The following is a 17,718-nucleotide window of genomic DNA, read 5'->3' as shown; positions in this document are numbered from 1 at the left end:
GAGCAGAAATCTAGTTATGTATATTGAAAATCATCGGCATTTTGATAGCACTCACGAGAGCATTTTATAAACGGGGAAGGCAGGAGGCAAGTAGGCAGGCAGACGACAAAGTTTATATTTAGTCAGACGCACAGACTCGAGTCATTCAACCCGGTTGCACAGAACAGAGGCAGCAGAATTGCAAGTGCGTTAGTGTGCCACACTGCGTATGTGTTATTTTTAACGATTGACACACACTCCGCCCGGTGGGGGTATGGTGGTGTGTGGGCATGTAGGCTGCCTCCCCAAGAAACTTGGCATCGGCAACACAGTCCCAGAGAATCTTTGATAATTTTAATTAGGCAGCTGTCGTGGACCGTTCAGGCGATGCAGGTAAGGCGTCTAAAAATTAGACATTGCTCACACGCAGGGTTGGGGCTGGTGGGGTTCTTCTCTTGCATTGAAGCTGAAATTGCAGGGACCTCCAACACCATGAAGTACAGCTCAATCGGCGCGAATGCCAGGCCTTTGTGTGATGTTAAGAGCCAAACCAGCATCAATCATGAGGAGCCCACCCCTCCGTGTTTCATTGGTGATTTATTTTTGTATGCTGTATTTTTCTGGGCTTTTGTTCGGCTACAAAATATTGTTCGTTATCGATCATTGGGGCTATCAGTGAATGACTTTCCCTCAATGGAATGACACTTCCTCCAGTTGCAATAGCAGTTTCGATGGCATCTAACCGGAGAAAACCAGAACCCGATTCGGTTAGAGGGTTTAACATCCCATTATCAGTTCATCAAATCATCGGGCAGAACTCATTGCAGGATTTTCGAATAGCTTATTTATTTAATAAACATTTTTCGGCAAATACGAGCATATATGTATGTATGTACTATGTGTATTAAATTTGCCACGCGTTGATCAGAGGAAAGTGAATTTCCCGCATAAAAATGAAGCAAGCAAATTATGATGAGAAATCGTTTTGCTCTTTAGATTTCCAATGTAAATATTTACAGTGTTTATTTTTAAACCATATATCGTATACATATGTAGGTATGTATATCTTTCTATACCCCGTACAAGCTATGATCGTGCCAGATAAGTATTATGAAACTTTGCCAGTTCACAAACGCAATATTTCAGATCCAATAGAACTCGTGATTTTCCTGGGAACCATTACATTGATTTTGAGATTTAACGGGCTGTTAATGGCTCTGGGAACGCTTGAGCGATGTTTAGCAAGCTGGAAATGTCACACTTTATTCTGGCCTTAATGGCGGGGTAGTGATATCACCGGAGCAGCCCCATAGAGAGATGTACGAAATTCAAACGAATCGCTGTTGCTGCCAAACGAAGCATGAAAAGCATTCAAGGTCAAAAGGCAGCTGGAGGAGCGTTGCGGTATAACAAAGCAATATACATAGGGGCTATAACGGTTCTGGCAATGGCTGATGGCTATATCTGCAGTCTACTCCTACAGTAACGCACACTTACAGCGAGCGGATTTGCACTGTTATCCTCTTGTTCCGCAATTTTGACCAACGCACAGTCCACGCACGAGGTAGAGCGAGAAAGGGAGATTGAGAGCTCGAGTTTGAGAGAGGGACAGCTAGACACGCGACCCCTTTTCTGAGCTTTTCCCGTGTGTTGCCGCCTCGCAGACACTTTTTGTACTGCTCACAGATTTGCGGTTGTCTCTTCGGCTTGTCTCTCTCCATCATATATGTTCATATGAACGCCACGCCACACCACGCCACGCCACGCCAAAGCACATAAATAAAAGTCCACAAACGACACGATCCTAAACGAGATGATTTGCATGTCAAACAAATCTGTGATGTGGGTGCCAGAATTCTATTGTTTCTGCTACTGCTATTGCCACTGATATTCCGAAATTACAGTTGCGTGGGATTCGGGTCTGGCAGTGCCGTGCATCCGCTCTGGTCATTGTCTTAATGTACACGCGTACACACATGTCATGTCAATTTAATCACTTATTTATCGCCCATGTTTTATACTGAACGGCGGAGGAATATTTCGAAAACCCCCCTCTTTTGTATGCCTAATGGGAAGTTTTTCAATCGAATTGTGACTTATTTGGAATGGAGAACATTTAAAATGAAACTTTTTAAAAATAGCCACCGCGATGTGGAAGAATCAACGCAGTTGATTCCCAGCAGTTTTAGGAAAAATTAAATCAGTGCTATTTATGATGGTATTCCTTGGGAGAGAAGGCCATCCATTAGACCTTTTGCACTGGGCACGGGCCAATTTGTAAATGGCAACTAATTTGGCCCGCGAGAAACAAAAAAGAAAAAACTATGAGGTGAGCAGAAATCAATAGGATTAATGGTAGATTGTATTTGTATGCTGGCATGTTGGCCGTGATTCGAAGGCTGTTGAGACAGCACTTCAGTTTAAGGCAATTATTTGGATTTATTATACTTTCGGCTAGGATAGATTAAAATGGCTTAATACATAATACTATTTACTATAAGTAAGGCCTGCCTACGATATTGAGTCAAAGTTGGAAGTTGAAAAACTGATTTGTTGTGCGCTATGCTCGTTACACTAGTTTCACTATCAACTACATATCACAATTCGGATATTATCTGTATTTAGAGTCTAGTAAAAACCTACGCTAGTTAATGGACAAAACTATCATATCGATTGGACGGGAATCACAGTTCCCAAAAGGTACTCGAATAAAACTAATTGTAGTATCTAAAATTGTGTCCTGTAGTGTGGAAGTAATTGGTTTCTAGCTGATCCAATGTTAAAGCTAATCTAATGCGCTTGAAGCCTAAAAAGCATTTGCATTCACCATTTGATGATTTTGCAGTACGTTCTCGTATCACAAGGTAAATCGTTAATCCCCTTACACCTGCATATAACGATAGTTTGCGTTCAAACAGACCGACCCTGACCCTGACCCGGATCCACCGCGGTAATTGCATTCGCTTAATTTCACGTATTGCCCCAAAAAGTTTAGCACCAGGACACTGCGACAGAGGGCGTGCAGACAGCCCAACAGATGAGGCGTCATGATCGTGATTATGATGTAGGCAAGCTGCGGCACGCGATCCGTGTGTCCCATGGGACACAACCAGTAGCCGCGACGCACAGCGTCACGCGTGTGATGTGTGATGAAGGCACAGAGCAGGGCGCCCAGCAGTAGGCTGGTGCGGAAGTAGTTCAGGCACGCGGTGCATATGTAGAACAGCAACATGACCAGGATGATGCTGGAACAGTGCAGGAACGGACGACGCGACAGATTGGTGGCATCCTGCAATGAACATAGACAATCAATCAATCAAAGAGTATCCCCTTCGAACGGCTACTCACCTCCAGGTACAGCGAACGGGCCTCCACAAAGTGATCCAAGTCAATGAACGATGACACTACGAAACATGTGAAAATCAATATCCAGCCAAATAGTTGCGTGGTTCGCTCGTAGAATTGCATCGAAAAGGCGATGCCGGTGAGGGCGCCGATGGCGGCGTGCGTAGCATTGTCCGCCAGGGCCTTCAGCAGCGGATGCTGCGTAAGCTCCACGAAGTTGTCCCCCAACAGGCACGTTACGGTCACCAAGGTTGTCAGCACAATTCGCATATAGACCATTATGTGGCAGTGGGGCATCGATTTTTGGAGTTGTTTCTGTTGTAGCCGCAGCCGGGAGTCGTTGCTCTACTTTGATTTTGCGTTTTTGGGAGGAGGCTGTTGGACGGATTGAATGGAAGGCTCTGTCTACAAGTATTTTTTCTGGAACATCGATGTTTTTCGATTACATTAGATTTACCTTAAAAGCGTCATAATAATTAATAAATAATAATTAATTAATAATAATAAATAAATAAATAAATGACTATCTGCCTGTCCACTGAGAAACAATATACAGCCTTTTTTCATGTCACTACTCTCCGCCTACCCTCCCCGCTGTGTCAATGGCTACGCTATGGCTGTCCAGAGTTGGCCAAGAGGCTCACCTTTGTGTCATTTGCCCGCGAACGCTTGATGCTGTGACTTCTGCTTTCGATCTAGAGCACCAGCAGCGAATGTACGCACGAGTGCCCGAACGAGGCTGCGGCTCTGACCCGCCGTCTTGATCTATGTGCCCGGTGTTCCAGTCTCTCCAGTACAATCAGTATCTGTCGCTTCTTGCCATCCAGTAGACGCTTCTCGTCTCCTGGTTGAATGTGAGCACGTCAGAGCCAGCGGTTCCCCGCTGCACAGGACTTTCTTTTTGTCCGCCGCGTGTCTGGTGTTTGGCAAGGACCAAGTACAGCAGTCATCAGTCAGCAAACGAAATCGCGTACAAATGCCATTTTATTTTGCCAAGCAGGCCAGCAGTTACCAAAACCGTCCAAAAATCGTGTTTACCTCTTGCCTGGCCCTATTGATTTATTTATCGGATTTATCGATCAAATATACAGTCCGACCCTCAGAAATATACCAAAATATACCATCTCATTTTAAAAATATACCGTAAATATACTGACGAATTTATACATATTCCTCAATTTTGATATTCCGTCGAACATTATTAGCTGGATAGAACGTTTAGCCCCACACACATAATTTCGTTCGATTAATGAATCAATTTTCTACTTGACTGGCTTTTATTGGATTTTGTCTAAAAAAAGGTTTTAGCCAAAAAGGTCAAACTAATAAAACGTAAGAAAACGTAGGTGAGTATAGAATGTAGTGACATTGTTGGGCTGAAAAAGGCGACATTGTAGCGAGGAAAATGGCAATCAGTGAAAAAAAGAGACCAAGTCCCACCAAACTTGAGCGCCAAATCGACATTGTTTGAAAGTGAATGAGCGACAAGGATTTAAATGGAATCCATTGGAGTAATGACTAATTAGCCAAATATATATAGCTTGAAGACAAAGTCTTCAAAAAACACTGCGAGGTGAGGTGCGTACGAGCACTGCAACTTGCCTTGGCTGTTTCTTCCTGTTGTCCATACCACTTTTTATAGCCGATTAAAAATGGCTTTTTCTGTTGTTTTCTTTAGGTTTTGAATTGTTGTTGCTTGTTGTTTCGAACAGCTGCTTTTACCTTTATCCACCAGTCTGGCAGCGCTGTGAGAACCACCGACTGATGAATGGTAGCACATCAGCTGATTGCAGGCGCCAAGCATGTGAAAATTAAACCAGAAATGTTTTGCCAAAATAGAATACATAATCAAGATGCTGGTGCGGTGTATTTGTTATTCACCAAACCAATCAGATTTCCTGCTCTAAAATGAATGCAAGCATGTGTGTGGACATGTGCCAGTGTGTCTGATAGAACGGAATTTTCCATTCCGTTTTGGTTTATTTCCAGAGTAATAAAGTAGTGTGGTATGAGAAAAGCTCTCTCTCTATCTCTCTCTCGCAAGTTTAAAAAGATCATTTTAAAATGATAAGACTATAGCGTGTGTATATATGTATGTAAGTATATTGGTTATTATATCAATCTTTAAAAATTTTAATATCAACAATATTCATTCAATATTCAAGCTTAAAACTCAATATTGAAGGGATAATTCTTGTTCTTAATGGCATGCTCCATGGGAATGAGACGCTCGCCAGTGTTGTACGTGTCCAGGATGGCATGGTCAGCGGCATCCAATTTGAAATCGAAGACCTTGAAGTTCTCCTCAATGCGCTTCGGATTAGAGGACTTGGGCAGCGGCACAGCTCCAATTTCAATCTGTGGAAGGCAAAGAGTCAGAATCAACTGTGACACTGCTGGCTACAACAGTACGTACCAGATAGCGGAGCACCACCTGGGCAGTTGACTTCTTGTACTTGTCCCCAATGGCCTGCACCTTGGCGTCGTAGATGTAGTTGGGCGTCTTCTTGGCCGGATCGGGCCTGCCCAGCGGACAGTAGGCGGTGACCACAATGTCGTGCTGCTTGCACAAGGCAATCAGTTTCTTCTGGTTCAGTGCGGGGTGACATTCGATCTGTCCAGGAGTACATATGTGTTGATGCAAGTGTTATCCAACGCCCAACCGCAATCGACTCACCTGATTGTGGATTGGCTTGATTTTGCAATTGGCCAGCAGGCGCGTCAGCTGCTCGGAATTGAAATTGGAAACGCCGATACTTTTGGTGAGGCCCAGCTCGACCAGCTTTTCCATGGCACGCCAGGTGTCCAGATAATCAATGTCGCTGTAATAAGAAAACTCCAGATAAGTGCCTACCTCTGGACTACATCTGATAACGATATCTCACTTGAGTTCGACCTCGCCCTTGGCATCTGTGGGCATCATTTCGCTGTCGCCGCGGTAGACGTAGGAGTAGGGCCAGTGCATCAGGTACAGGTCCACGTACTCCAGCCCAAAGTTCTGCAGAGTCTTGCGGCAAGCATACTCCACCCTCTTCGGCTCATGGAAGTGGCACCACAGCTAGAGAAAACGTCAGCGTCAGTTTGCATCACTGCACTGCACCCACCATATGCAAAGGATACCTACTTTTGTGGTGATGTGTATGTCCTCGCGCTTGATGACCCCCTCGGCTATCTTCTTGCTGACGGCCGCGCCCACCTCATTCTCGTTCTCATAGAAGAAGGCGGTGTCTATGTGTCGGTAGCCCACATCTATGGCATGCAGCGTAGCCCGCTCGCAATCGCCTCCCAACGACTGCCGGACAATTGGAAAGTAATTTTAAAGTGAGATATACAACAACAACTGTACGCGTCTGGCATTTGAGCCGCCTTTCGACCGATAAGCATAATTATTGCCCTGATCGATAGCGAGACGTGATCCGTTGACGTGGGCTGGGCTGTCGTTTCCACTTACCGTGTAGGTTCCCAGTCCAATTGCTTGGATCTGGGTGCCGTTGTTGTGCTTAACGTACGGGATTTTTCCAGCAGACATTTCGGAAGCAGCGTTAGAATCGGAATGATTGCTTCCACATCTTGCTTTAGAACGAACGTGTTCGTGCTTAAGTTGAAAAAGTTTTGGCGAAAGCTCTTGGGCTTTCAAAAGCACCAGGTAGCTTTGAATAAGCTTTTTAACGGCTATTAAAGAACTGTCTCATTATATTTTCAACAGGTATGCTTTTACAGCGACTCGCCATACGATTATCGCAATTCGGATTTCTGCAAATTTAAGTAAAAGTAAGTATGTAAGTGTTTTTTCACTAAAATTTACAATTTACAATTTAATGTAAAATCGTGTGGCCTTAACTTCTGAAATTGCAGAGTTCGTAGCGACGGCTATATCTCAGCTTTTGATACGCAGGACTCCTCGGAAACGCTTTCTTCTGCCTGTTAGATATGTACATCCAAAGGAACATAATGTCTCCATTTACCCTACGAATACCGCATAGAAAGAAGCTTACCACATGAACTAGCTTCAATCATAAGCTTCTGTTCTGTCGCTGGGGCGCATGATTGAGCTTTAGCTGCGGAAACGGAACGAATGGAAGTGGTACAACATCTGTTATTCAAAGAGGCACAATTTAGTAGACCTTGCAACCGTCGCGGCCGAGACTGAAGGAATTTTTGTATTGTCTGGTGAGTTTTTCGCGTTTTCTTTGAAGAATTCGAAGCTTAGCTTAATAGAGTGTTGATAAAGTGTGGGTTAAATGTGACTTTTGTGAGATTGGTGGCACCTAAAACCCTTCGAATTGCTTTGCAGAAGGAAAAGTCTGCTAAGGATAAAACGGCATCTGGGATATCTATAAATACCCCGAAGGTAAATAGACCAAGTCACGCCAGGTAGATAGACAGCCAGCCCTTGTCTCCAAGTGCATGCCGAGTCCTCATTTTGGCTTGGTCTGGTTGTGTCTGAGAGCAGTGCAAGTCTAGGGCAGAGCTGAAAATTAATGTATTGTAATTTCAGTATACGCATCACGCCTACAACTGCGCATGCCCCAGCCCCCGTCGGAGTCTCAACCCAGTCGAGGCCGAGACGCAGCAGAAGCAAAAGCAGAAGCTGAAGAAGAGACAGCAGCAGGTGACAGCAACAGTGACACCTTGTGAAACCTCAAGGCTGCCAGTGGAGGCCACTCGGATTGCTCCGTTTGCTGGGAATGGCCGCCGTGGTTCATGGCTGCAGCAGTCCGCGACAGCGCTCCTGCAATGGCAGTAGCTCGCCGGGCGCCCATCACGGGTCCACGCCCTCGTCGGGGCCTGCTATGTACACCACCATGCCTAAGTATTCGCGGACGGCCAGCCAGACGCTTTACGCGACCAGCCAGCAGATATTTGGCAGCGGCATGGGTGTAAGCATGCCCAGCGACGGTGCGTATGGCAACGGGCCGATCTACATGTCATCCGGTCAGCGTCCGCTGTCAGCATCTGCTCTGCCGGAGACGGCAGCGGCGAGTCGGAGCTATTGGGGCCATCATGCCGCCTTCTACCACGGCGGCAGGCACTACAGCAAGCGCAAGTCTGCGGTGGAACTGTTGGCCGAGTCCAAGCCGTTCTACATCAAGTCGGATGCGGTTTTCGAGCGGCTGCAGCAGTCGGGCTATCGGAACGGTGGCAACAATGGAGCCGGCTCTAAGCGGGGTCGACGCCCGGAGGAGGCACACGGTGGCCATGCCGGTCACGGCCATGGCGGCAGCGGTCACTACAACTCCCAGGGTTACGATGATCTGGAGGATCGCCGCTACATGAGCTTGTCCCGACAGCAGCAGCACCAGCAGCAGCAGCTCCAGCAGGCCCAGCAGTACATGCACAACCATCATCCGCATCAGCACCACCAGCATCGGCACGGACACGGTCATGGCCAAGCCCAAGGTCGTGCTGGGGGCGCCGCTGTCAACAACAATCTGCTGCAGCAGAAGTTGCGCATGTTGCTCGGCTCGGAGGCCGTCAAGGAGAGGAATGGCGGTACCTTGCGGCGCCACGAACTGAACGACGGCAGTTCCGAACTGCTGCCTACAGACTATGGGGAGGACGAGGGGGGAGCCGGCCCAGGTGGAGCCCTGAGGATCCCCCCACCCCTCTACATGCCATCGCATGGTTATGGAAGGGACTCCTCCGCCTACAACAGCGGCGGCGAGGAGCCGCTCGTGCTAACCGAGAACTACAGACCAATCAGTCCGCCGGCCGAGTATGCCGCCAAGTCGGGACAGGCCAACAATGATCGCTACAGGTGAGTCGTCAGCCATCATATATATTGAATTGGGATTGAGATCTGCTCTCTTCTCAGGTACAACTACCAGCGTTCCTACTCGCACTCGCACGAGGTGCCCCATGCGCCGGAGGAGCGGACTCCGTACGCTGGCGGGGACTTCAACATCAACAGCCACAAGTCACTGCCGGATCTGCACACCCAGATCAGTCGGCACTCGCCGCACAGCGAGATCCTGAGCTGCTGCAGCCGCGGCAACCGCTCCATCAAGTCTGCCGGCGAGTCCTCCATTAATCGCGATTCAGGAGGCAGTTCCGGCCACTACACGCACCGCAGCGAGCCCTGCTACAAGCGCGAGCGGCAGCGGGAGCCCAATGTGGGCACAGCGAGTGGCACCATCAAGAACTGCTGCACCCTGGTGGCGGCCACGAGACGGGATAGCGGCTCCTCGACCCAGCACAGTGCAAACTCCTACTGCGGATATGTGACGCCGGGCGCGGACTATCCGTCGCTGAACGGGCGCAATACCGACTGCATCGACTGTCGTTGCAAGCAGGATACGGCTGCTTTGAGCGGCTATGACAATGCGGCGGCCTCTGACTATTTGCTCAACTTCACGCCTACGCCAGAGGTGCCGGAGGCCTTCCAGGATGACTACACGCCCACGCCACCGTCACCAAGGATGAAGACGCAGACGCCACGGTACTCGAGCTCCTCCAGCCAGCAGCTGCACACTAGCTCGCAGGGCTACACGAGCATCAATCACTCGCAGAGCTCCTTGGTGCAGAGTCCCGGGTCGGCACCCTCCGTGGACGACATTAGTCCACCGCCCATACAGTTCAAGCGGCAGCGCTGCATCCGCTTCAAGAACCGCAACCGACTGCCGGTGCAGCCCCAGCCGCGTACATCGCCCATCAACAGCAGCGGCGTGGAGATGGGAGGTGGTGGAGGACCTAGTGCCGGTGTATTGGCTGCCTACAAGCAGCACCGGGGAAGCGTGGATCACGACAATGTGTTCTTCCCCAAAGGTTTCTCGGCAGATGCCAGCTATGCCAGCGCTCACAGCATGGAGATGGAGCGTGAGGCTCTGAATGCCAGCATCTCGGAGCTGGAGAAGTTCTTCGATCGGCTCGGTCTCAATGACGAGGCCTTCCACGAGATCTATAGCCAGCCGCGCAGGCAGCACAATCCGGAGACCGACTCCGACGACTCCAGCACGGTGTTTTTTTCGGACGTGAGCACCGTGGACTCGATGCGACTGCCCGACAGCACCGAGACCCAGCCGCAGACCACACAGACCTATCGCCCCTCGGAACCGCCCTCGATCGTGGAGCGGAACGCGCGGATCATCAAATGGCTATGCAACTGCAAGAAGGTGGCCGCCCATCTGCACTGATAGAAGAGCACTTTCAAGATTGATTCTTAGCGAGTATTTTGTCTCTTGCAAGTACCCCGATACAACCGCATACAATATATACACAACTATATAGTAATATATACTAAAATAATGCATATATCAATATGTGTATATGTATACACGGCTCAAAAGTGAAGTCAAGTTCAAGTTCAAGTGTAATAGCATGATTAGAATCACCTACCTGTACAACGGAAACGGAAATAGAAACGTAAACGGAATTCAGAGTTCAGAGTTCAGAATTAAGAGTTACGATTATGGATGTGCGTTTCTCCTCCTTCGCTGCATCAATTGCAGATCAATTACACCATTGATATTCATATTTAAATTTATATTGACATTGATATTGATATTGATACTGATAAAGATATTGATATTTATATTGACATTGTACTACTACTCGTAATCAAATAGCAACCGATCGTTCATATTACTCTTATACACAATGGTATTATTAGATGAATTATTGTACAATTAGTTATTGTAATGTGCATGTGTATACATGCCATATATATTGTATAACTAGTTGCCAAACAAACCACAAAAAACCACACAGAACAATTGAAATTGAAATTGAAATGAACCTACCTATTTATGTAATTGTACATGGTTTGCATTACGAATAAATAAAATATTTATGATTATCAAATTAATTGAAATATATAGAAAATCAATTAAACTTGCCTGTGTCTTATTTTGTTGGGTTTTGATTTCTGATTGGAATATTGTCTTAGCTGTAGCAATGGCTGCGTAGAGATCATCAAATTTGTCGTTTGGCGGTCGTGCTTGACAGTGCTTTCGGCGACCGTGATTCTGTTCAAATAATCGGGGACTTCAGTAAGGATGAAGTTGAGATTACTGGCGGTACTGTCATCCCCTTCAAGGATCCTTGGACTATGACAAGATTTGAAATAATATCTACGACAGGGACACGGCCAATGCCGTGATAAGGAGCATTGGTCGCCAACGAGGACTTCATCAAGCCCAAGGATCTGGTGGAAGATCCTATGCCGCCTTCGCCTTCGTCTTCGTATTTATCAGAACCAGACTGCTTTATGGCCAGTAGATTAAGTAGATTTAGCAAATGTTCTTCATTAATATCGTTCAGCCGAAGAGTATTCACCAAAAATAAATGTATTGTATACGAGTATTAACTAAAGCAAAAACCCTTTTATTTTTTCTGTAGTCATTCTTGAGTCATTCAGATATAGGTCGTGAAACCAATGTTGTATTGATAGCTCCAACAATGGTTCTCTGTCGCGAGTGTATCTGTCGCATGTGGGTCATCGAAACACCTGTGGGATGGGACTGTGGGATGTCGACTACTACTATATAATGGGCTGGCAGGCATGGCATCGATATCAGTGGATAGTTCCTATTCGTTCCTGTATAAGCTGATATGAGGAAATTCCTGCTTTCCTTGGCTGTCCTGGGCTTCATCGCCCTGGCATCGGCTCACACGGTAAGTGAAATCTGTCGAACAACAGAACGCAGCGTTATCTTCGAACCAGTAATATCTGAATAATTAGAATCCCTGGGAGCAGCCTTCGGCTCCAATCCAGAAGGTACCAGTTCCTGTACCTGTACCTGTGCCTGTACCAGTTCCTGTTCCCGTACAAACTCCGGAACATGGTAGTGGAGGTGGCGGTGGCGGTGGCGGAGGTGGTGTCGGAGGCGGTGGTGTCGGAGGCGGTGGTGGTGGTGGTGGCGGAGGCACTTGCCCCAAGCCATCTCCTGAAACTCTACGGGTAAGTGCAGATTAACCCAATCCATTGGTGAATCGAGCTTAAATCGAGTTTGCTGTGGGCATTTCTAGTGCCTCCGAGAGTGGGCCTGTCAGTACGTCATTCGGCTGGATCTGCGGTAAGTGGTAACATCCGTTCTGCCGCCAGTCCCTGGCTAGTGGCATTCGCTCATGTACTATACGTTGCAATGCTTTGACAGCTGCCTCCTCAACTTGAATGGAAACCCCTTGCTGGGCAATCTCATTTCCCTGCCCGGACTCACCGGCGGCGGCACCGGAGGCGGCACCGGTGGCGGCATATTGGGCAGTTTGCTGGGTTGATACCACAAGCAGCTGGAAATGTGTGCACATTATACCCAATAAAGTGGAACCCAGCTCAGTCGGACGACCCCCGAGTATCATTGGGAGTTGTGGGTGTTTGGGGTATTGCGAGTGGGTTTGGGATTGGGATTGGAATTGGGATTGGAATTGGAGCTCCTGTTAATGGCCAGCCAATAATCCTTAGTATTGGCATTGGTGTAAAAATGGCGATAATCGTTCACATAATCGTTAACTCGATTATTGTTTAAGCGCTCGTTTGAGCAGCATCGCAATTAAGCGAGCAATTTTCAAATTAGCCAGGATGGGGATGGAACGGTCCCCTGTCCTGTTCTGTCCTGTCCTGTCCTGTCCTCTTTCTGTCTATTTTCTGCAATTGAACTCTTGGCCTTTAACCGAAGGCGAGGCAGCCGAGACCACCGACTCTAGTGGTCTTTAAAGTATTGGCAGCGAGCGAGCAGCTTGTAGGTGGAGCTTGCTGGCGTTCGAATAAAGTCGCAAATCATTGAAGCATATGCAATTATTCATTTTGAGGTTGAATGCGCTCGAACGCACACAATGATACAAGCACACGGACCTGGCATCCTTCTGTCCTTCTGTCCGTCCTTTAACCGTCTTTCTCTTTATGTCGGTGTACGTGTACGTGTACGTGTACGTCTGCGTATATGTGTGTCCGTATCCTTACTTGTGCGTGTGTGTGTCTGTGTGGGAGTGCAGCAAGCGCAAAGGAAAATTTAAATTCAGCAGCAGTTCCTTAAACGAGGATGCCCCATAAAACTCGCTTTTACTACGCATAGTTTCCATCGTTTTTTTCTGCTGCTCTTCTTTTTCCATTTCGCTTCCATTTTGGTTTTAATGCCCCCTTGATTGCAGCCCTCGTTGGGGTCTCTTTTGCGCTGATTTCGTCTGAAGATAGTCCGCTCCGGAGTGCTCCGGACTGCTCCAGACTGCTCCGGACTCCTCCGGACTGCTGGGGCAGCTCCATCTTGGTTAATCCATCACTTGCATCCACAGCTCAATAGTCTGGGTGCTCCCATTTCCGTTGCCCTTTTATAATTAACTTTATGTGTATGTATTTAGTTTTATTGCTCGTTAGACAGCCTCCGCGCCGACACAGAGACAATGAAACAACAATTTGTGATCGCCCCCAATCACCCAGTCCGCCTCGTAACCAGCCCCTAGCACCAAACCAACCCATCTGCCCCCCATCCTCCCATCTTCCAGCTACCACATCTGCGGGGACACGGAGACAGAGACGGAGACCGCAACGTGTGTAGGCCATTTTGGAGTTTTACTTTGCCATCGTCATTGCCACACAGCCGTTGCCATTATATTAATTACAAACGTTTGCGCCACAGCTCCCAGCATCTAGCATCCAGCATCCAGCATCCAGCATCCACTTCCTGTCCGCTCCTGTCCGCTCCTGTCCATTGGGCCCCCGTCTGACCCTGTCCGCTCCCTAATGGGCCCAACAAGTAAATCACACACAAAGCTCTAAGGCGATTTCGGCGACGGAATTGGAGACGGAGGCGAAGGGACCGAAATAATTTCCATTGAATGTGTGAAACTTGTGCAGCTCTTAACGAGCTTGGGACTCGACTCGACTTCGAGTCGGAAATTCATTTAAACACGGCACCCACACTGGGAGGGAATAGTGCTGAAAACCTCGGCACAAACTCTGCCAGAAGCTCAGATGCAGATTCTCTATATAGTAAACATATCAACGGACTTACTTCGATTCTGGATCCATCTAGGATTGAAAGATGTTTTCTCATTATGCGTCCACTTTTGTCAGAGTATTTGTTCAGCTTTCTTGGCACTGCTTTCGGCACTAGGCCTAGAACTTCGCCTTGTCTATGGGGTTTTATTTGATGGAATTAACTTGTAAACTAAAGAAGTTTAGCAACAATTTTGTATTTATTCAATTGCATTACTCCATTGCCGGTTCCGTTGCTTTGATGGTCTTAAAGCTGGCTATATCCGACTCTGTGGTGCTCCTCTCATTGGAAGGCGCAAGTGTTGTGGATGGGGCTTCACCGCTTGCTGGGCGTGAAGTTTCCGCTTCGGGGATCTCGGTGACCAGGCTCTGAGTGGAGGGTTTTAGGCCGTCATTGAGTAAATCATGATAAAGAGGTATGGTTGTATCTTACCTCGGCCACGAGTGCCTTGGACTGACCCTCCTTAAAGGCCTCGGCCAGACCGGGATGGATTTCGCTCAAAGGTTCATTACCGTGGCGAATGTAGACGGGCACATGACCTTTGCGGGGCTCCAGCTCCTGATAGGGCGCCGCTACGAAAAATTTAATTACAATTAAATTACACATTAAATTATTTCGCTTTTGCCTGTCGCTGTTGCTGGTCTTTTTATCAGTTGGCTAATCTCTTGCCTTGGCTATGACATACACCCGGAAGCCTTGAATCACGGCAAAGCGTAATTATGACTAACGAGCCGAGAGCTCTGTGGGGTCTCAGCAAACCTAAGAGTGTTACCCGATCCCTGCGCAAACTACGCCCCTGAGCCACAGCCGATTCTTACGCTTTCTGGGGGGGACGGTAAGTCATCGAAAACCTGTTTCGACTCGCCCCACAAACAATAGAAATGTGATTCTCAAAACAGATGTCCCATAAATCTGTTTAATCACATTTAGTGCTAATATATTGTCCAAATGCATTGAGCTTGCGTTTACTTACCCTGAATGAAACTGCAGAGGGCCAGCAGTAGCAGTGCGACAGCTGCAGCGATATGGGTGTTCTTGGCCATGGCTAGCTTTTGTTGACTCTTTGCGGCTGTGTATTTGGCATGCGATCAACGTGACTCCAGACTCTCGACTCAAGATAGATCGGTCAGCAGCTGGGCTTAAATCCGACTCGACTCCAGCCGCAATCAACTTTTGCTTGGCAAATTACTCATGGGTAGCATCAGCAGAGGCAGCTAAAGCTTCAGGGGCAGCATCAGAATCGTGGGAACAGAGTGAGCAGAGTGAGAGTGAGAGGCAGCGTGAGAGGCAGAGGCAGAGGCAGAGTCAGAGTAAGAGCCAGAATGATGATGGCTCCGATGATGGCTGGTAATGAAGCTGTCGGCGGTGGCGGCGAACTTTTCAAGCTGTGGCGGGGCATAAAAAGCTTTTGGAGCAGCGGCAATTGCCAGGTTCCGTGGGGTGAGCGGGGCCGGGCGTGGGGGCGTGGGCGTGGGCGTGGGTTCTAACCTAACATTTAGTGGCCTGCGGCGTTCCACCACCCTTGCAACTTCTGCCACTTCCTTTGCTGCTGCTCTCCAAATTCAAACATGCTTTTTTTTCTTGTTTCAAATTAATTGGGTCGTTAGAGAAGCCATTTGCGACGGCTCGTCTTTTTTTCACTCCCCACCCCACGCATCTCTCTCTCGCTCGCTGGAATTGTTTGCCCACTTTCGTTTTTGTTGAGTATTCAAATCGAGAAATTGCTGACATCTGTAGATGAATGCCGCGGGTGGGTGCACCGTCAGAATGCGGCATATAACGAGGAAGTACGAGCACGAGTGTACCAGTACATCTATGTATCTGACTACGATTACTTGCTACTATTGAATGCAAGTGGCGGGGAGCCTTGGCAGGGAAACGGAAATGGGTTTGGGAATGGGTATTGGGTATGGGTACGAGTAGAGCAGGCCTGAACTTGTTTGCCTGCTTCGATTGTTCCGTTTGGAGCGCGTCCTTGATACAGTTCCATTTTGATTTTGGGATTTTGTGCGAGTGCGAGGGTGAGGGCGAGGGCGAGTGCGAGTACATGTAAGGGCAGGGCCCTACAACAGCGGATTCAACAGCGAATCAAATTGTTGAGCAAATATTCAACAGAGTAAATATGTTTATGCCGAATCAAGCAATTTCATTTAAACACACTCCACATGCCCAGGCACTTGTCTGTGAATACTCGTACGAGCACGACTCTATCTGTATGTACTTGGCCCCCATACAAATTTCGATAATGTATTGTATGTATTGTAGGTGCCCCAACTGCTGACGGCGGATTGTTGACTAAGCTTCATATTTGCCTGTGCCTGTGTGCCTGTGTGTCTGTGTGCCTGTGTGCCCCATTCTGCCTGAGCCCCAATCGAATTAAAGCAGCGATGCATAGTTTATTAGTTGTGGAGTAACTTGCCCCCAAAACAACGAGTGGCCGCCACTCGGCCGAGGGCGGAAAGTGTAAAACATTTGTCGATGGCAGCATTTAAGTGCACTTTTACCGACCAATTTTAGGCAACTATCGCGTTTAATCCCAATTGAGTTGATTGAATCCATCAGGAATGGTCAATCGTAGAGCAGAGTGGACTCTGCCCCGATAATAATGGGATCCCGTTCCATCTGAGTTGGCCAATAGTAGAAATAAGACCAGGAAAGCTGGTTAGGATTCAGTGCAGGCCTGAATACACATACATGTACGTACACATAATGAAAATCCACTAAAAATACTTACTTTATTTCGTATTTCAAATTCCAAAAAGAGGGAAGGAAAAAAAAAAATCTTGCAATCGCTCTGTTTTCTCTGTCGTTTATTTAATATTTATATGTATATTATGTATGTTTATTTCCGAGGCTCTAAAAATAGTTACATGGCTGCACTAGTGTGTGGGTGTAGCTTTTATAACTATGTATCTAATTTATATACCATCTTCAATAGTATATCCGTGTCGTGTCATACATTTCTTGTTTGTTTGGTTTGAATCTTTTGGGGACTCTGGGTGTGGTTTTTTTTTTACTCGTGTGGCGTTTATTCTTTGTCATATGCGTACTCCCGTATATCTTTCCATAGTGGAATCCGTGATTCTTTCGCTTCGCTTCGCTTCGTTTCTTTTCGTTTCGTATCGTATCGTTTCGCTTTGTTATTCTTGTGTATATTAATTTAAGAGTGGATAAGCTTTCTTTGGGATATAATAGGTTATATACGCTACATATTAGCCATAAAATCGTATGGTTATGCATGTCGGTTAGTGTTTTGTTTAAACTGTGTTCAGAGAGTCTGTGTCAGTGTCTAGGGGGTGGGTGTAGGTGTCAGTGTCTGTGTGGGTGTGGGTGTAACTGTTTAGGTATAGGTTTAGGTATAGGTATAGGTTTTACAAGTAAGTATAGCGAGCATTGTTGGCTAGTCCCGGTTCATCTAGGTAAAGTCGATTATTTAACTCCTACGAAAGCTGAAACTATTTAA

At 47.3% G+C, this 17,718-nt stretch overlaps 5 protein-coding genes across 7 annotated transcripts in view; 1 reads left to right on the top strand and 4 right to left on the bottom strand.

Annotated features, from left to right (window-relative positions):
- LOC6600995 (calcium-binding protein E63-1) overlaps window positions 1-1,616 on the bottom strand; it is a 28,958-nt gene extending 27,342 nt beyond the window's left edge. Inside the window, exon 1 of the mRNA XM_026993924.1 lies at window positions 1,477-1,616. The gene's annotated coding sequence lies outside the window, so the exon portion shown is untranslated. The remainder of the gene's footprint in view (window positions 1-1,476) is intronic.
- A 707-nt stretch (window positions 1,617-2,323) lies between these two features.
- LOC6600994 (transmembrane protein 267) lies at window positions 2,324-4,342 on the bottom strand. Of its 3 annotated transcripts, none has more exons than XM_026993938.1 (3): window positions 3,969-4,342; window positions 3,328-3,781; window positions 2,324-3,268 (listed from the first exon to the last, which is right to left on the bottom strand). In XM_026993938.1, the coding sequence occupies exons 2-3, from the start codon at window positions 3,619-3,621 to the stop codon at window positions 2,861-2,863; spliced, it is 702 nt and encodes a 233-aa protein (XP_026849739.1). In that variant the 5' UTR covers window positions 3,622-3,781; window positions 3,969-4,342; the 3' UTR covers window positions 2,324-2,860. The 3 variants fall into 3 exon arrangements, with proteins under 3 accessions (XP_026849739.1, XP_026849738.1, XP_002026180.2); XM_026993937.1 differs by having other exon boundaries at window positions 3,328-3,744; XM_002026144.2 differs by having other exon boundaries at window positions 3,328-3,725.
- A 1,063-nt stretch (window positions 4,343-5,405) lies between these two features.
- LOC6600993 (aldose reductase) lies at window positions 5,406-6,879 on the bottom strand. The gene is made up of 6 exons (XM_002026143.2): window positions 6,776-6,879; window positions 6,449-6,616; window positions 6,210-6,382; window positions 6,002-6,146; window positions 5,741-5,938; window positions 5,406-5,682 (listed from the first exon to the last, which is right to left on the bottom strand). The coding sequence occupies exons 1-6, from the start codon at window positions 6,851-6,853 to the stop codon at window positions 5,491-5,493; spliced, it is 954 nt and encodes a 317-aa protein (XP_002026179.1). The 5' UTR covers window positions 6,854-6,879; the 3' UTR covers window positions 5,406-5,490.
- Window positions 6,880-7,340: 461 nt separating this feature from the next.
- Window positions 7,341-10,559, top strand: LOC6600992 (filaggrin). Its single transcript, XM_002026142.2, has 4 exons — window positions 7,341-7,494; window positions 7,619-7,675; window positions 7,823-9,082; window positions 9,140-10,559. Exons 3-4 carry the CDS (start codon window positions 8,013-8,015, stop codon window positions 10,455-10,457), a joined length of 2,388 nt encoding a protein of 795 aa, XP_002026178.2. The 5' UTR covers window positions 7,341-7,494; window positions 7,619-7,675; window positions 7,823-8,012; the 3' UTR covers window positions 10,458-10,559.
- Window positions 10,560-14,334: 3,775 nt separating this feature from the next.
- Window positions 14,335-15,378, bottom strand: LOC6600991. The gene is made up of 3 exons (XM_002026141.2): window positions 15,229-15,378; window positions 14,688-14,827; window positions 14,335-14,623 (listed from the first exon to the last, which is right to left on the bottom strand). The coding sequence occupies exons 1-3, from the start codon at window positions 15,296-15,298 to the stop codon at window positions 14,468-14,470; spliced, it is 366 nt and encodes a 121-aa protein (XP_002026177.1). The 5' UTR covers window positions 15,299-15,378; the 3' UTR covers window positions 14,335-14,467.
- Window positions 15,379-17,718: the final 2,340 nt, after the last annotated feature.

Source organism: Drosophila persimilis, unplaced genomic scaffold, assembly GCF_003286085.1.
Source record: "Drosophila persimilis strain 14011-0111.01,24,50 unplaced genomic scaffold, DperRS2 tig00000977-arrow-arrow-pilon, whole genome shotgun sequence".
Taxonomy (NCBI): domain Eukaryota; kingdom Metazoa; phylum Arthropoda; class Insecta; order Diptera; family Drosophilidae; genus Drosophila; species Drosophila persimilis.
Note: the sequence above shows the minus strand (reverse complement) of the source record. Positions and strands in the feature narration are given on the sequence as shown.

Coding starts and splice junctions, on each gene's coding strand:
- LOC6600992 (XM_002026142.2), top strand. CDS start 8,013: ATGGCCGCCGTGGTTCATGGCTGCAGCAGTCCGCGACAGCGCTCCTGC. Junction 9,083..9,139: donor GCCAACAATGATCGCTACAG/GTGAGTCGTCAG, acceptor CTCTCTTCTCAG/GTACAACTACCAGCGTTCCT.
- LOC6600993 (XM_002026143.2), bottom strand. CDS start 6,853: ATGTCTGCTGGAAAAATCCCGTACGTTAAGCACAACAACGGCACCCAG. Junction 6,617..6,775: donor TTGGACTGGGAACCTACACG/GTAAGTGGAAAC, acceptor ATTGTCCGGCAG/TCGTTGGGAGGCGATTGCGA. Junction 5,683..5,740: donor AGGTGGTGCTCCGCTATCTG/GTACGTACTGTT, acceptor TGCCTTCCACAG/ATTGAAATTGGAGCTGTGCC.
- LOC6600994 (XM_026993938.1), bottom strand. CDS start 3,621: ATGCCCCACTGCCACATAATGGTCTATATGCGAATTGTGCTGACAACC. Junction 3,269..3,327: donor CCCGTTCGCTGTACCTGGAG/GTGAGTAGCCGT, acceptor TGTTCATTGCAG/GATGCCACCAATCTGTCGCG.
- LOC6600991 (XM_002026141.2), bottom strand. CDS start 15,298: ATGGCCAAGAACACCCATATCGCTGCAGCTGTCGCACTGCTACTGCTG. Junction 14,828..15,228: donor CCTCTGCAGTTTCATTCAGG/GTAAGTAAACGC, acceptor AATTTTTCGTAG/CGGCGCCCTATCAGGAGCTG. Junction 14,624..14,687: donor CCAAGGCACTCGTGGCCGAG/GTAAGATACAAC, acceptor CCCTCCACTCAG/AGCCTGGTCACCGAGATCCC.